The sequence below is a fragment of the Sphaerodactylus townsendi genome, linkage group LG01 (assembly GCF_021028975.2).
Source record: "Sphaerodactylus townsendi isolate TG3544 linkage group LG01, MPM_Stown_v2.3, whole genome shotgun sequence".
Lineage (NCBI taxonomy): Eukaryota > Metazoa > Chordata > Lepidosauria > Squamata > Sphaerodactylidae > Sphaerodactylus > Sphaerodactylus townsendi.
The window spans coordinates 24,039,121-24,056,918 of NC_059425.1; the positions used below are offsets into that span (position 1 = coordinate 24,039,121).

Here is a 17,798-nt window from a genome sequence, read left to right on the forward strand (position 1 = left end):
TGAAACTGTTTCAGACCTATCAGGAAGGTGTTACTTTCTGGTTTTGCAAGAATGTAGGAAGTGGGAGAGCTTAAAGGTGTGTCACACAGGAAGGCTGTGCTAGGAGAAAACTGCAGTTGAAAATGTGAAAAAAAGCGGGGAGGGTGGATTTGTGTTGTCTTTCCCACATCAGAGGGCAAGTTACTTTCCTTGAAGGGAAGCATATGCAAGGGAAGCAATCTAAAAAGAAAAAGCAACTGCCTGTCTTACAGTGGCTTGGTTTATGCTATCTTCAGCCTGTTTTATGTTGCTTGGTAATGGTGCCTTTGTTCCAGCAGGCCCAACTAGACATCATAGGGGATATTCTTGCAGGATGCAAAGGTGGGGAGGTGGGGCAATACTTTTTTTTATTGAAAACAGAGCCTGTGGGGGAGAATAGCAAAGCCCCTCCCCCTTGCCCTACCTAAATTGGAATGCTGGAGCTAAGGGGCAGAATTTTACTGTCTAGTTCAAAGCAGCCTTTATTTTAACAAACCACCCCAATCACAGATACACAGGCAGACAAACCTACTTCTATATTATCTTTATTCCACCCTTCATTTGCTTCTTAACTTAAATTGACTGACAATCAAGAATAACACAGATTATATTTTTATTATTTTCAGCCAGAATTGAATCTCAAAGCAGTACACACAATTTAAATATATATACACACACACGACAGTAAAACTCAGTACAAATGTTCTTGGACAAGGGACAGAAAGGTGCCTGTCTATGGGTTACTCTTTCTCTCTGATGCCTTCTGTCTGGGGGTGGGGGGAGCTGCAGCTGAAACTAGCCAGCATACAAGGCTGTCTGGCTACCAGAATGTGCTCCCCTTCCAGTCTGAAACAGAGGAAAAGAACCCATCCTTCCATGGGAAAACTCTCCCCTCAGGAAATGTAGACTCAAAAGGAACTATAGGACAAAGGACAATACTCTTGTCAAAAATGCAACCCGAAGTGGCAATCTAATGCTACTATGTCTTTGTAGGCAGACAACTGTGCTTATCCCCATTATTTTAGGTAGCAAGACAGGTGCTTTTTTTGGAGCAGCAAGCTATCCTTCGCTCACTGAGCTCATTCTGCAAAAAGTTATCTGAAGTACAAGCAAGCCAATACATCAGTGTTTCCCAACTTTTTCAACATCACGGTACCCTTGACCTCACTCTTCATATCTCACGGTACCCCTGCCATCCCCCCACCTTCCCCTCCCAGGGTGAAGGGAAGCACTGGGGTGGTGGTGCGGGAATTGGCTGCTGACCTTTCGGCAGGCCTTGCCTCCTGGGCTAGCTCCATGTCCTTGCTAGCGCCAGTGGGAGACACCACAAAAGTGAGGGGGGCCGGTAGTGTTGCCGCGGTACCCCTGGGACATGCTCACAGCACCCCAAGGTACCACGGAACCCTGGTTGGGAATCGCTGCAATACGTCAATTCAAAGCAAGGGAGATAAGGAGCAACCTTAACATGGGAAGAGAAGATGCTTTTTTTGTGACCTGCAGCAGTAGCTGAGGAAAAAGCCTCAAGGGAACGATGCCCAGTTGGGAAAAAAACAGCACTGGACTAAGCTGACAACTGGTCTAATTCAGCAGTAGGGACTGCCTTCTTTATAACAAATTTAACTTGCATGGGGCAAGGACAGGGTACATATGATTGGCTCAGGCTACTGCCACAAAACACCCTCTTTCAAATTTCAAAATCTTGGAAGAGGCAATATAGTTCAGTCCCCATTTCACTCTGGGTCTGATGCAGTTTGGTCTGTGTTAGAAAGATGTTCCTTGTTAAGGCATCACACTTTATTAAGCCTTGTAGAGGGACATCGTTTGCTAGGGCTGACAACAGCAACTTGGGAAATTCCTAGAGGTTTGGGGGAGCTGGACGGGGAGGGCAGAATGTGCAGCCTGGATGCAATACCATAGGAGTTGCTCTCCAAAGATCCTGTTTCCTCCAGAGAAGCTGATTATTGTAGTCTGGAGGTCTCCTGGAATCCTTGAAGAAGTTCAGGGCCCATCTTGACACTGATAGCCCTACAACTTACTTCCCCCCATTTGTAAGGACAGATTTATATATGGCTCCCTCACCTGTTTTGTCATCTAGTTGCAACTGACAAGGTGGTCCCTTAGGATTTCAAGGCAAGAGACATTCAGAGTTGGTTTGCCATTGCCTACCTCTGCATAGCAACTCGTCTTCCCTGGTAGTCTCCTGTTCAAGTGCTAACCAGGGCTGACTCCGCTTACTTCTGAGATTTGATGGGATTGGGCTGTTCAGGTCCAGGTCACAGTCCCCACCATTACAGTTAAACCATTTTATAAAAGCAGAGATATATGGGCATTTCAACTAACAGCAGAGAAGTTTCCTATTTTGAGGCCCAGCCAGAGTTTACCTCTTGTGTTGGAGAATGTCCTCATTGTTGGCATATCTTAGCCTACGCCCTCTACCAAATTAACACTTCTGAGGAAGTCCCTCACCTGTTTAACCCATCAGTCATTATGTTTATGTCTCCTTCACCTCAGAATCTGTTTTTTTCTGGCCAATGTTGCTTCACCCCCAGTATCTAGGCCTGGAGCCTTCCAACTGCCTCTCCTTCTCCAATGGCGTCTCTGCACTGTTGTCTCCTATGGCAAACATACTCTCTGGGTCCACGAGAAACATGCTGTAGAGGTTGAATAGAAGCATGGCGACAAGGGGCAGGAACGTTAAGCCAAAGCCAAACCCCCGGAAAGAACGGCCCATGGCATAAGCTAGCCAGTACAGAAGCCTGAGGGGGAAAAAAGAATGAAGATAGGGAGATGGTCAAAAATATGACAGAGAACTCCATAATAGACCTTTCCTCCAAGAAGAACTTTAATCCATTTTAGTGATGCCAGTGGAGGGTGGGGGTGTTAACCAAATGAGTAATCTTGAGGCAGCAAATGAAGGGTATAGATCATTAAAAGGGAAATAAGATTTTTGCTACACATTAAAAACCCATCATAGTGGTAAAGTTATGCCGGTCATCCCAACTGCCAAGACCTCAGTTCTTTGAAGAGCAAAAATATTTTGAGGAAATATTTGAGGGAGCAGCTGTTACTCCTTGGAGTTATTTGGACGTTTGTGGATAGAGTCTTCACAGATCCTACTAAACACCAGAAATATTACAGATCTTTGTGGCAGCTTAGCCAGCCTGGTTGTTTCTCCAGAGATAAATAGACCAGTGTGTGAAAAGGGGTTTGGTTGGTAAATGAAAGATAACAAAATACAAGCTATCTCCCCACAAACCTGTAGAATTATCACAGACCCTGCTTCCAGAATATTAAAGAAGAAGAGTTTGGATTTATACTGCCTTTCTCTCTTGTAAGGAGACTGAAGGTGGCTTACAAACTTTCCCTTTCTCTACCCACAACAGACACTTTGTGAGGTAGGTGGGGCTGAGAGAGTTCTGAGAGAACGGTGACTAGGCCAAGGTCACCCAGCAGGTTTTATGTACAGGAGAGGAAAATCAAAACCAGTTCTCCAGAATAGAGTCCACTGCTCTTAACCACCATACAATGATGGGACTTTTTATATTCTTTCTTCACAATACCACTTAGCGTGGTATAGAAGAGGAGTTTAGATTTATACCCCACTTTTCTCAACCATAAGGAGTCTCAAAGCAGCTTACAAACTCCTTCCCTTTGCCTCTCCACACTTTGTGAAGCAGGTGGGGCTGAGACACTGAGAGAACTGTGTGGTAGTTAGAGTTCTGGGCTAGGATTTAGGAGATGCAGTTTGCATTCCAACTCCAACATGAAACTTACTGGGTGACTAAGCCAATTCTAAGCCTAACCTGTGTCACAAAACAAGAGAACAATGTTTGAATGAGCTACTTTGGGTCATTGCGGGTGAGGAAAGAAGCATATAAATTAAATAACTAAACACTGGCTACGCTTCATAATGCATCAGACAGACACTTCCACACTTCCTCCACTGTGATGATCTTGATTAAACTCTTTCCTGTATCAATACATTTCCCCAGCTACCCAAATTAAGCTAGCCATCAGCTAGGCTGTTGTGGGTTTTCTAGACTGTGTGGCCATGGTCTGGTAGTTTTAGCTCCTAATGTTTTGCCCTCCTCTATGGCTGATATTTTGAGAGGCATGCAACAGGACGATGTGTTTTTGTCTGTGGCACAGGAGAGAACTAACACTGCCAGACCAGGGCCACCCAGCCCAGAAAACCCACAACAGCCTGTTGAGTCTGGCTGTGAAAGCTTTTGACAATATACCACCTGGGAGAATTCCCCAAGACAGCCATGGTTGCAGAAGGATGCTGGCAGGACAGCTTCTCTTACCGTGAAATGGCAAAAAGGGCTGTCAGCAGAGGAATGAGCTTGAGGCCTTCCTGAGGCAGGTAAGTGGAGAGAACGGCGATGTTGAAGAAATACAGGATGAAGAGGTGGACCGACTGGGACACATAGTGGCGGTGGATCTCAACTTCCCGCCGCAGCTCCCCAAAGGGCTGTAGAGAGGAAAAGCACAGGCGGGACAAGCCGTATACAACCATGCCTGGAGTGGAAAGGAAGGCCAAAAGAGAGCACATCTGAACATCAACGCGTGTTTTTTTTCTAGCAGACACCAATCCTGTGCCAGTGGTGATATAAACTGCGCCCTAAGGGCCAAACTAGACAAAGACAGTTTTTCATAAGTTGGGTGTGGATTCCCCAACCAGGCTTTCAAACATTTAACACTTCTGGAAACCCATTGGCCAAGTTCGCAGGATCCCAATTGGGAGCAGAACTGTAGCATGATCGCACAGGGATTTTGGCCTCCCCTTCACAATTCTCCCAGTTGGGAGTACTATTAGACCAGGGGTAGGGAACCTGCGGCTCAAGAGCCGCATGCGGCTCTTCTGTCCTTGCACTGTGGTTCCACGAGCCAAGCTGCTGGCTTCATCCTTGCATGCCCTACAGGCAGCAGGGCGGGCACACCAATTGCCCGCGGCCTACTGGGCTTCCCCTCTCGCCCGCCCCATTGGAGCTGGGCGGGCGCTTTCCTGGTGGCCAGCAAGGCCAAGCCACTGGCCCCATCCTTGCCCGCCCTGCAGGCAGCAGGGCGGGCGGTATCCATGCGCTTCTCAGAATGCGTGGAGTAAAAGGTAAAAAAAACCCAAAATATACAGTGTTATCTTTATTTTAAATGTCAAAAATTATTTGCGGCTCCAAGTGTTTTCTTTTCCCGTGGAAAACGGGTCCAAATGGCTCTTTGAGTGTTAAAAGGTTCCCTACCCCTGTATTAGACCTACTGGGAAACTGTACATGTTGGGAAAACAGCACAGGGGAGGCTGAAGCCACTTCCCCCCTCCTCTGTGGTCACGATCCCATCAGTATGACGTTTGGTTGATGGCCTGAAAGTCAGGTCAGAAAACCCTCACCCAACTGACGAAAAACTGTCCAATTCGGCTCTAAAGAAAGATGGATTCAGGAACCTGAATAAATAACACAAGCCTGTGTTACTTTGCTTTTCAAATATTTTCCAGCTGTACCAAGCTACCAGGTGCAGTCCAGTTTTCTATTTCTACCTTTGGGGGATACCTTTTTTCATTTTTTAAAAGCTAATTACTAGACATGTCATTCTTCAGGGGTCAGTTCCATCCCCAAGGACCCAGAGAGTTCAGTCTCAGAGTTGTCAAGACAAATGTTTCCATGTGATTCACTCACTTGTCTCTAATGTCTTACACTGTATTTTTATCACTTTGGGAGCCATACTTTAGCTGAAGAGAAAGTTATAGAATATAATAAACATTTCTGAAGTTCATTGGAAGGTAGCAGCCAGTTCTGGCACCTGTCTCTATTGCAGCATTTCTGAAGGGTAATCAGGCTGGTTATACACCACCTAATTGTTTTCACAAAAGGCAACAAGTTATACAGCTTTACAGTAAGTTAGATCTCTAATTGAGATACTTGGATCCTCTCAACCTCATTCTTCACAGGGGTGTTATGAAACCAACAGTCTCTGAGCTCCTTGCGGGAGGGAAGGAGGCAGATCCATGGAGGCGTATTCTGTATGAAACAATATTTGGTCATTGCCGGAAGCATATTTTATTATGACATCTTGCTTTTGCCCTTCTTCCAAAGAGCTCAGAGTAGCAAACCCAGCTCTCCCGCTTCTTATGCTCATGACACCCTGCACAGTAGGTTGCAGGAAGTTAGTAATAGAGTTGTGTGTACCGGAGAAAAGTGGGGAAGAAATATTTTAAAGAAACAAAAGCAAGATTTTTCAGTGAGCTACACGGCAGAGTAGGAATTTCCTGCTCCTGTTCTACCACTGTCCCAGACACGGCCTCATCTTTCATTGTTTACAGGCAAGCTCTCTACACTCCATACTACATGCTGAAGATTTAAGAAGGAGAATACCTTTAAAACAACTCACATGTTTCCCCTCCCCTTGTGGTGTGTGTGTGTCCTGCTTCCCTAGCCTTCACAATGTTTCTGACAGATCTACTTAACAGTACTCCAAACACCGATTGCAGTCATCTGGCCCTGTTCTTTCCTACAGTGTTCAAGGTTAACCTTCTAAACTTCTTCCAACTGCAGTCTGATATATCTTCAGGTTCTTTAAAGAAGGAAAATCTATTTTAACAAAAGATGTAAAACGCAAATGGGGACAGATGGAACTGTGATGTGTTTGCAACTGGCCAATCAGTGCTGTGCAAAGCCGGCTTCTGCTGCAAACTGACAGAACAGGTTTTCCCAAAACTCAATACAGTGGAACAGGTGTGCTTCCAAAGCTTCTGGACTGTCCTAGACAATGTATATTTCTAAACCACACAAGAGTCTCAACAGGAAAGCGAAAATGTCCTTAAAAATATCAGAAGGAAGCAGACATCATGACCAGCACAAGCTTCCTCCCTGCATAAATGCAGACTCCAGAACTGGCCACAGAATTCCACACTGAGAATCTCCTCTTTCTTCTCCCCGCCCCCAATAAAAGCAAGGTTCTAGCCTTTACGAGTACAAACAATAGACAAGTAAAATATAAGAGAGGAGGTGAGCCAGTGTGGGCCCTACACTTTTTCCCCTCCCCAAAACAAGCGGGAAATGAATACATTGTGCAAAACAAATGGATCGTTAAAAATGTATTTATACAATCAATAAAGACTGCAGAATATAGCTTGCTGCAAATGCATGAGGAGATGAAGCCTGGGATTCTCCCACAATACTTTGTTTATGAGCTCCTACCAGGGACATCTAACTGGTTACTACTTGTAGACAGGATGCTGAACTAGTGATGTTGCTAGGAAATTCTTTGTCCCTTTCTTACAACCATCCTCATGCTAAAAAGACACAAACCATAAAGTTTTGCTCACCTATGATGATTGGGAAAGAAGCAAACACCCCACAGCGAAGCGTGTAAACCAAACGGGCACTCATGGAAGACATCAGAGGTGCATCAAAGGGCAGGAAGACGTATGCGCCATAAATCAGGCAAGGGAAAATTATTGTGGCGCCAATCATGGATGCCACAGCTTTAAGATTGGCAGAGTTACAGTTGCGGCACTGTAGGCACTGCACCCTCTCAGAGAATGACTTGGCTCGGTCTCCATCACAGCTTGGCAAGTCATCGAACTGTGTGGAATACCCACGAGCGATGAAGTTCTGCTTCTCGGGGTCACCTTTCTCCTTTTCGCAGCGCACAATTTCCTCTTCGTATTCCTGTTTCCTCTTCTTTTCGTCCCCTGTTGGGGTGCGTTGGATGCAACAAGGGTCAATGGGGACGAAGACATGAGCTGCCACTTCAGGCATCCCATTGCTATCCCCATCTTCCTCACTGGTGGTGACAGCTTTGGGAAAGACTTCATCCACAACAGACCCCTTATTGGCATCTTCTCTGCTCCCCTCCGGATTAGGCCTCATGTCACTCTCAGATACTTCAGGCACTGGAGCCTTACAAGCGGAACTGTGACAGCCATCACTCCACCGTAGGGTAGCCTCCGGATCCTCAGAACTCTGCTCGTGAGGGTAGCTTTGGTTCACCTTGTCCCGTGGCAATTCGTTCCCCAAAACCACCAATGCCACCTCCTCAGAAAGGATAACAGAGGTGGTAGCTGCCATTTTGGGTCTCCAACCCTTTCAGAGCAATCCAAACTCTGGCAACCCCTGGTACTGCAAAGGTTTATCAAGCTAGATGTCCATGACTGCAATTTCTTCTTAGCTCACGAACAAAATATCTCAGTGGAGATTTGGGAAGGAGAGGTGGTCATCTGTGGAAAGTTTAGGCTGTGGGCCATCTCATTGTCTCTAGAGTGGAAAGTACACAAAAGATTTAAAGACGTGCACACATAAGATGATTTCATAAACATTCGGTAAACTGAGACTCCGAGTCAAGACAACATTGTTGCTTACAAGGAAATCACAAGGTCAATTTTACAGGAGTTTATAAAGGAATGAATAAAAGGAGTTCTAGTCCATGGTTTATCTTTGAGAGAGATATCAAACATCAAGCTTGGAGGGGAAGGGATGTAATCTGACCTGGACTTTGATCCTGATTTCAACTGTTGAAAGGAATGAGCTCTGGTTACTGTAGAGCTACTGCCTGGCCAGAAACCAGAACCAAATTTAACCTGAACGTTTCCTTCTTGGCCTGCTGCCAGGTTTGAAAAATGTGTATCCTGGGGGGGACGGGCTTTAGCCAAGCCACCCAAAAGTCTCTTGCTCCTTTAAAGCAACCCGACACATTCTCCCTTCCCCTTTATTCCTGGAACTTCTCCCCAAATGTAGCCCTATTCCCATCTCTCTTCTTTTCAAATCCTCATAATTAATTCATTTTGTAAAGTTGTTGTGCTGGATCTAGATTGACTTTTTCACAGGCAAAAGGACTTCAACCTGCAGAGTACAATGTTATTGTTTCATCCCTCCTGCAACAGCCCAAAATCTTCCTCTCATCCTTTTTCTGGGAAGATTTTGGATGCTTTTTGAGCTGCTGTGGGAGAGAGGAAATGAGAACATCACACACTGCAGGCGGAAGTCTGCCTTGATTCCTTAGTCCTCATCCCCAGACCTGAAATTCCATTCCACCAATTTGTCATCAATGAAAATAAGATGTTTGTGGCACTCCTGTTCTTATACCAAAAAAAACCTGCTCGCTTCTCCCTTAGATCCAATGCACTGCTGAAGCCTTTAACCTGCCATAGCTGATTCTCCATTGAATTAAGAGCCAAGATAGTGTTTGTCCAATATAGAAAAGCATACTTACCTGATGCTTTCCTAACCTATCACCCTCCAAAAGAGAACTCAGCCTCTGCAAGGTGTTAAACTGCAGCCATGCATTTGTCAACTGGTGCCTTAATGTCCATGCACCTGAGCACATCAGCCCTGGAGACAAGATGCAGCCACTCAGACAGAGATTTCACTTGCAAAAATGCTGAGGAGGGAACTGAGCCCTGAAGCAGTGACAGTAATTTGCACTCACAAGGATTAAACAAAGCATCTCCCAAAGACAAAATACAAACAAGAACAGCAATTTGCTAACAACAGGTAACAAAAAAACAGGAACGCTGCTTGGTAAATAAGGGTAGTTGTAGCTTATAAAGTATTTACTATTGCACATATTCATATTTGTTCTCTATTGCACATATTGCACTATTGCACATATTCATATTGTTCATATTGTTACCCCCTTTCCTCCCCCAATCCCATTTATTTTCTTCAAAGTCACACCTGTCAGATTGGGGGGGGGGGCAGGACCTGTCTTTTAAAATCTGTAACCCCACCCCTCCCAGTTTCAGTGAAAAATGCAGGCTATAAAGTAAATAAATAAGTAATTTGTGGGGGGTGGGGGTGGGAAAGCACCACACATACACAGATACTAAAGATCAGATAGTCCAGGCGCATGCACTTTTATAGGACATCACCACAGCCAGCACAAACTTCAACTTGTAAATTCACTTCAACCCTGATATCTAATTCCGGATTGCTGACCAATAACTAAACCATACTCCGCCAATTCAAATAGAGTGCCCAACAAAGTTACGCTTCCTTAACCTTGGTCTGCTGTGAAGTCTGAACTGATGCCTACAACTACAACAGCCTTGTGTAAAGTAAGTCGATACTGAGAGCTGAAAAGTGCCCCATAGTTCATTGCAGAACAGAGATTCAAATGAGGTACATACTTGTCAATCTATATCGTCCCCACGTCCCTAGTGGAATGCTGCTACAATTCTAAGGAAGAGGAGGAATTGTTGTTTGGATTTATATCCCACCCTTTCTCTCCTGTAAGGATACTCAAGATGGCTTACAAGCTCCTTTCCCTTCCTCTCCCCGCAACAAAGTGGGTGAGGCTGAGAGAGTTCTGGAGAACTGTGACTGGCCCAAGGTCACCCAGCAGGAATGCAGGAGTGCGGAAACACATCTGGTTCACCAGATAAGCCCCCACCACTCAGGGGGAGGAGTGGGGAATCAAACCCAGTTCTCCAGATTAGAATCCACCTACTCTTAACCACTACACCATGCTGGCTCACTAAATGCAGTTTCCTGGAAGTAAGCCCCATTAAATAAAATGGGTCCTATTTCTAGGTAAACCAGCTTTTGGGCTGCTCCCTTTAGCACCAACATGAAGAATGTAAGAGGGAAAATAGTTTAGATCTAAGAAAAAAAGAGAGACAGGATTTTCACAGGGATAGGTAAATTAGAGTGAAAATGCTGAGTCTTCCCATTCCAGCCCTGTTAAATGATGTTCAAATTTGCCCCGAGAGAAAGACTATGGAGGAGGGCATCAAGACTATATTGTTTGAAGGCTTTCCCAGCTGGAATCAACTGGTTGTTGTGGGTTTTCTGTGTTATCTTGCTGTGACATACTTCTGGAGATGCCAGCCACGGATGCAGGCAATAACTATCAGACTATGGCCGTGGTGGCGAGCCTATGGCACTCCAGATGTTCATGGACTACAATTCCCATCAGCCCCTGCCAGCATGGTCAATTGGCCATTATGGCCACACAGCCTGGGAACCCCACAACAGCCAATGTCAAGACTGTTGCTACAGTCTCAGTCTGGGGACCCTCTATGTTTGGGAGTTCCTAGAGTCACTGTGCTAGAACTTAAAACCAGGACAGGCTTTTACCCTGTCCCCTTAAAACCTACCTGAAAATGGCCACCTCTCTATAGCCCCCAAACTGTGAGGGCATTCTGTGATGTTCGGAGGAGCCCTGGCACAAAAATAACACATTCCTGCACTAAACCTTGGCATAATTTACAATAACAACAACAATACTGATTCCTGGCCAATGAGTTAAAACCAGATTTTTGGCACATAGTAGCATAAAGGATGATTACACGGAAAAAAGCTAAATCCGCAAGGGGGAAAGGCAAGACTACGTAATCCACTTCAATAGGGTCCCTTTGATCATTTTACAGTTCCACCCTATCAAAAGTCCCACACGTAGACATGAGACCATCAGGCGTAAAAAGGAGAGCAAGAAAGAAATCGCCGCAATCAGGAAAGTGTTTGAAGCCGGTTTAGAACAGGAGGCAAATCATAAAGGCAGAAGTGAATTTACAGGGAAGAACAACCTCCAAAAACTTCACAGAAAAAGAAAGAAAATGGATCTTACCCAGGCAGAGATACGCATACATAAACTCACCAGGCCACACACCCTTCGCCCTGTTACCTGCTCCACCCAACCCACCTTCCCCTCTTTGAAACTCACTTTTTAACCTGAGGAAACAAAACTGAGCTTGCTCCCGATTGCTAGGAAGTAAATCCGGTTGCTGAAGGTCTGCTTCTGCTGGGAACTGTAATGCGTATTGTAATGCTTCCCCTGTGCTTTCCCTTGGACTTTCAAACCAGTCTAACCAGCCCAGGTGGGGCTTGCGTAAAAGGACAGGAGGGCTGGCTGGCTGGCTTAGACCCACCCTCCAGCACCTTGAGGCGGGCCAAAACGGTTTCTTTAAAAATACGTCAACTGAAAAATGTAGCTGTATTCACCCACATATAGTAAAAAAAAAAATTAACAGCAGAACTAGTTTACTCAGATACTTGGTTAAATCAAGATAAGAAAGAATGGTGTTACGACACTGTAAAGGCCCAACAATGATTACAGCATTCATGGCCTTCAATTGAAGAAGAAGAATTTTGATTTATACCCTGGCTTTTTCTCCTGTAAGGAGACTCAAGGCAGTTTAAAACGCCTTCCCTTTCCCTCTCCACAACAGACACCTTGAGAGATAGGTGGGGCAGAGAGTTCTGAAGGACTGTGACAAGCCCAAGGTCACCCAACAGGAATGTAGGAGTGGGGAAACAGATCTGGTTCACCAGATAAGACTATGCTGCTCATGTGGAGGAGTGGGGAATCAAACCCAGTTCTCCAGATTAGAGTTCACCAGCTCTTCACCACTACATCATGCTGGCTCTGTTTCCATAAAACTTGGAAAGGGGAGGGGAAATTGATTTTAAAAACTCAGCTGCCATAAACTCATCCGGTCTTTCATAATCCTACAATATGTCATTCCAAAATGCAAAACAGGTGGATAAGCAAGCCAGTCTTCCTTTCGGTTTACACACACTACACACAAGCCAGTCTTCCTTTCGGTTTTTACACACACACACACACATGCACGCACGCACGCACGCACGCACGCACACACATTTAGAAAAAAGGGAAACGTAAAAGGGAAACATCTTTTTAAACTTGAGCTCCATCTGTCTCTGTTTTTGTCCCTGGTAAACGACCGTTCCTATTTTTTGTCTTTGAGGGAATAGCTTGTTACATTTTAATTTGGATTTATTTTTATTTACATTACTGGTAGTCAGCTGGTCTCATTGGGGCTCAAGGCAGATTACAGAATATCAATTAAATCGGCAGAATGTTGCGTCCAATAGACAATGCAATAAGAATTGGCTTGTAAAAAAAAGTCTGGAACCAACCAAAGATCGAAAACAGTGGTTAGACATAGCATAAGTATTAGCCTGACACACATTAAACAATACAAAAAGAAACCCACATACAGCAACAGATACAAGCTACACACAGTATACTCTATGTTGTATTCTCTATAATTGTATACTCTACAATCCCTAACCCTTTCCCCCCAAGCTGCTTTCAGAATTGTTTTCTTACACAATAGCTCTACTTTCTGCACAAAATTTTTGTTTTGCATTGTTTTTTGGAAAGCCATAGAGGTAGGAACCTTCCTGACCTCAACAGGCAAATAATTCCATAAAATAGGAGCCACACCAGAGAAGGCACATGAATGGGTGGTAGGGTTGCCAGGCCCCCCACCAGCCAGAAGCAGAGGGTGGGGAATGGGAGCGTTGCCAGATCCAGGTTGGAAAATTACGAAAGGTTTGTGGATGAATCCTGGGGAGGACAGGGGTCTCAGTTAGGTCCAATGGCATTGAGTCCATTCTCCAAAGCATCTACTGTGTCCAGGGGAATTGATGAGCTGTGATTTTGGGGGATCCCCATGTCCCACTGGACATTGGCACCCCTAAAAGACAGTTGTTGATTTTGTCCAGTTGCAGGGTGGTACCTGCAAAGTGAGTGAAGATGTCATGGTGGAACATTGGGGACTGACTGGCCCCACAGGGACCAAAGGCATAAAGGGGTTGTATGTGATAGCCAGTACCTTAAATTGCACCTGGTGATGGATGGGCAACCAATGGAGCAACTGCAGAATGAAAGTGAGGTATGCTCTGTCTGGCTCCTGATAACAGCTGAGCTGCAGCATTCTGCACAAACTGCAGTCTCTGAATTGACTTGTGGGAGAGCCCTTGGCAGAGAGGATTACAGTAGTCTAGTCTCAATGTTACCATGGTATGGTAACTCAGGTAGCCAGATCATCCATATCAAGGTAGGGGGCCATCTTGCAGGCTAGATTTAGTTAGAAAAAGTGTTCTTTGCAGCTATATTAATTCCTCCAGCAGTAGTGTTGGATCCAGAATGACCCCAAGGCTCTTAGAATCATAAGAGTTGTAAAATACCACAAGGGCCATCAAGTCCAGCCCCCTGCCATGCAGGAATACAAATCAGACAGATCAGATGAATCCTATCAGATGTGGAGAGTATAATGTCTTTCAAGGCCTCCATAATCTTGATCAACACTATCTCTGTTCTGGTATTCATGGCTTTTCAAGTCTATGTGCTTACAGTGTGGGGGCAATTTTGCGCCCCCCATGTGACCAGATTAGTTGCGCCCGGGAACAGGGGTTACCCCTTGTCCCGGACAGATACGCCACTGCTTTTAATTGTGACATTCTACCCAGTTTCCCTGAATATAAAACATCCCCTGAAAATAAGCCGTAGTAGAGGTTTTGCTGAAGTGCGAAATATAAGGCATCCCCCAGAAGTAAGACGAACAGAACACAGAAAAATAAGACATCCCCTGAAAATAAGACATAGCGCATCTTTGGGAGCAAAAATTAATATACGATCCTGTCTTATTTTCGGGGAAGCACGGTAGCAAGGTAAACCTTTTATTCTAACTTCAGCCACAGCCATTTGTACCTGTAAGCAGTGAAGTATTCTGTGCTTGCAGTTTTATGACATCTTTGAGTTTGCAGCTGGGCTCTAACTCACAGACAAATGGCTGTTCCTATGGCTGATTTATTGGGTGCATTCTCAGATGGAAGGCACGTTTCCACACGCACCAGTGAAGAATTGGCCATCTCCATATATTGCCATATGTTTATTCATTTACTACACCAGTGTCCTGGCCGTTATTGGTTTAAAAGCAAGGAGTGGTTTGTTCTTTAGGTGGAAGATATGCTAGAAAAATGTAATTGTTCTTATCAGTAAATCAAAACAGCAGCTGCAGCATGGGAAATAGCCACCTCTGCACTATGAGACACATAGCCATCTGTCCTTTATGTCCATGTGCACTAAAGAAAAAAGCCCTTCATTCCCAATTGGAAGATTTAATTTCTAGAAACCCTGGAGAAGGAGCTGACCTCTAGAGCATGATAACATTAGCAGTTTCACACAATGAAGTTTTTAAGCTGCTTTGAATTGCCTTTGGATGATAGAACAGAAATATATTAATAAATGAATCCAAAAGGCCCAAGCAGGAATTGTGATTTATCAGGGCATATAGGGTTGTCAGTTCTGAGCTGGGAATAACTGAATATTTTGCAGGGGGTGGGGGCGGGGAGCCTAAGAAGGAAAGGGTTTGGGGAGGGACATCAATGGAGTATAATACCATGGTGTCCACCTTCCAAAGTGGCCATTTTCACTTGGAAATCAGTTGCAATAGTGGGAGATTTCCAGCCACCGACTAGAGGCTGGTAACCCTAGAGACGGAGATTGGGAAATGGGATTTTCCTGGTAAACAGAGACACTGAGTTAGGTATGGGAACTATATATTTAACAGGTAGCCGGAGACTCTTCCTGTACTGTTACTGGCAGTGAAGAACAGAGAACTTTGCCCAGCATTTGTTTCTCCAGTGATCCACAGCAGAGTCCTTTTTAGTGTTCAATGAAGACCTCTTTTTCCCTTTTCACAAATGGAGGATATAAGGACATAAACTCTGCTGGGTTAAGCCAGCTGTCCATTTAATCCACCATCTTGTTTGTCAGGTCCTATTCCAGTTGTTGGCAGAGATGCTAAGAGTTTCTGGAGGCAAAAAAAGTTTACATTCCAGAGTGCTTGTCCTGTAGCTTCCAGTAGCTGCCTGAGTACTTGCTTGTCTACATTTGTAATACCTATTCAACCTGTACATTTGCAAACTGTAATAAAATCATGAGTGGAGGGGTCCATTGCAATCCCCTCTAGCAGGAAACACGCGCTAGGCAGGGAGCAAATTCCCACCACAGAAGCATGCACAACACTATTTCATTGGTTTATGTTTCTCTATATCTCTGTGATAAGCTTGGCAGGAGAAATATTGACTACAGTGTCCTACTGTTCTATCAATATTTGTTTTGCAGAATTGTACTTTGCCTGAAGTGGAGATAGGTTTGCATTGCAGACTTGAAACTACCCACTCCAGGAAGCAATGTTGTTTAGTGAGGTCACTCTCAGAGGGAATGTTCCAAGGACTTGGGAATTAAGAGGGTGTTCTGTCTGTCGTGCTGACCAATTCATTTGGTACTTATTTACATCCTGGTTTTTCCCCAAATTGGACTTAAAAGCAGCTTAGAATGTTGTTCTCCCCTCCTCCACTATCTCACAATAATTCTCTGAGGTAGGCCAGGCTGAGTGTTTGTGGTAGGCTCAAGGTTATCCAGTGAGTTTCCACGGTAGAACTGGGAATTTGAATCTGGGTCTTCCAGGAACCTAGTCTAACACTTTATCCAGTACTAGCTGCACTGACAAACTAAAGCCATCCTCAGTTTTCCTTTTTCACTCAGACAAAGCTTTTGAGTATAGTGGTGGTACATTGAAGTATTACATTAATTAATCTCTTGAAGTATTACATTAATTAATCTATTACATTAATTAATCTCTTGTTAGGTCCCCAGCGACACAAACTCTGGGATGACTTATTCAACAACAGGTGTGCATGTGGTCTTATCCTCTGTAGAAGAGTGCCGTGGTCTGACCACTATGTCCTGAAGGCTCGGATTGATGCTCCTATGCCCCCCCGTCTAGGTGACGGGCATATTTTAGCCCGCCCACGGAGACTAATGGAACCAGAACGGTTCCAAAATGCTCTACGGGAACTCCCGCCCACTGGCGCTACTCTAGATGAGCTGGTAGAGAGCTGGGACACCAGGCTCTCTGAAGCCGTCAACGGTATCGCTCCAAAGCGTCCTCTCCGTACCCGCATCAACCCGGCTCCTTGGTACACCGAGGAGCTGAGGAAGATGAAAAGGGAACTGAGACGGCTTGAGCGAGGGTGGCGGCGGGTACTTGACGAGGGGTCAAGACACTCATATCGATCGTTTATGAAGTCCTATGAGAGTGCTGTGAAGGAGACGAAGCGGGCATATTTTGCTTCCGCTATTGAATCTGCTAGTTCGCGCCCAGCACAATTGTTTCGTGTAATTCGGACGTTGACGACCTCTTCGATAGGTCCAAAAGAGACTGATTTGGCATTAGACTGTGAGGCTTTTGCGAACTACTTCACACACAAAGTCCTGACCCTCCGCCAATCCCTCCCTGCCACTATTGATACGGTATGTGAACTAGAGGCCCCTGGGCCGTCTTTGGGTCCTTTCTTGGACCACTTCAGCTTACTTGACCCAACGAATGTTGACAGGATCCTGGATGCTGTACGATCTACCACTTGTCCTTTTGACCCGTGCCCTTCCTGGTTGGTGAAAGCCGGCAGGGAGGAGCTTCGGAGCCACCTGTTGGATATAGTCCCTTGAGCAAGGAGTTTTTCCTGGTCAGCTTAAAGAGGCAGTGGTCCACCCGCTCCTAAAAAGACCGCACTTAGATCCTGGAGATCCGGCCAATTACCGCCCAGTTTCCAATTTACCATTTTTGGGCAAGGTAATTGAGCGAGCGGTGGCTGCTCAGCTCCAGCGATTTCTGGATGACACAAACGTACTGGATCCCTTCCAGTCTGGCTTCCGCGCTGGTCATGGGACCGAGACGGTGCTGGTCACTGTTGTGGACGACCTCCGACTACACTTGGACAGAGGCGGTTCGGCGCTGTTGGTGTTGTTAGATCTCACCGCAGCGTTCGATATGGTAGACCACGACCTTTTGGTCCACCGCCTCGCTGGTATCGGGGTTCGAGATTCAGCCTTAAATTGGCTGATCTCGTTCCTCCGAGATCGGGGACAGCAGGTGGCATCGGGGGGTGAGATCTCCAAGCGTCGCCCCATTATGTGTGGGGTGCCGCAAGGAGCGATACTCTCCCCGATGCTTTTTAATATCTACATGC

General features: G+C 45.4%; 1 protein-coding gene across 4 annotated transcripts in view; it reads right to left on the bottom strand.

Moving 5' to 3' along the window:
• The window catches only part of TMEM79 (transmembrane protein 79), a 29,916-nt gene extending 18,102 nt beyond the window's left edge, over positions 1-11,814 (bottom strand). For 2 of the 4 annotated variants that reach the window (XM_048513923.1, XM_048513914.1), the window contains exons 1-3: positions 11,677-11,814; positions 7,340-8,270; positions 4,326-4,539 (exon numbers count right to left, since the gene is read on the bottom strand). In XM_048513923.1, the coding sequence (XP_048369880.1) occupies positions 4,326-4,539; positions 7,340-8,084 (959 nt within the window). In that variant the 5' untranslated portion in view covers positions 8,085-8,270; positions 11,677-11,814. Of the gene's footprint in view, positions 1-547; positions 2,775-4,325; positions 4,540-7,339; positions 8,271-11,580; positions 11,656-11,676 lie in introns of those variants that run through there. The other 2 variants (XM_048513900.1, XM_048513906.1) reach the window with 2 other exon arrangements.
• Between the last annotated feature and the right edge of the window lie 5,984 nt (positions 11,815-17,798).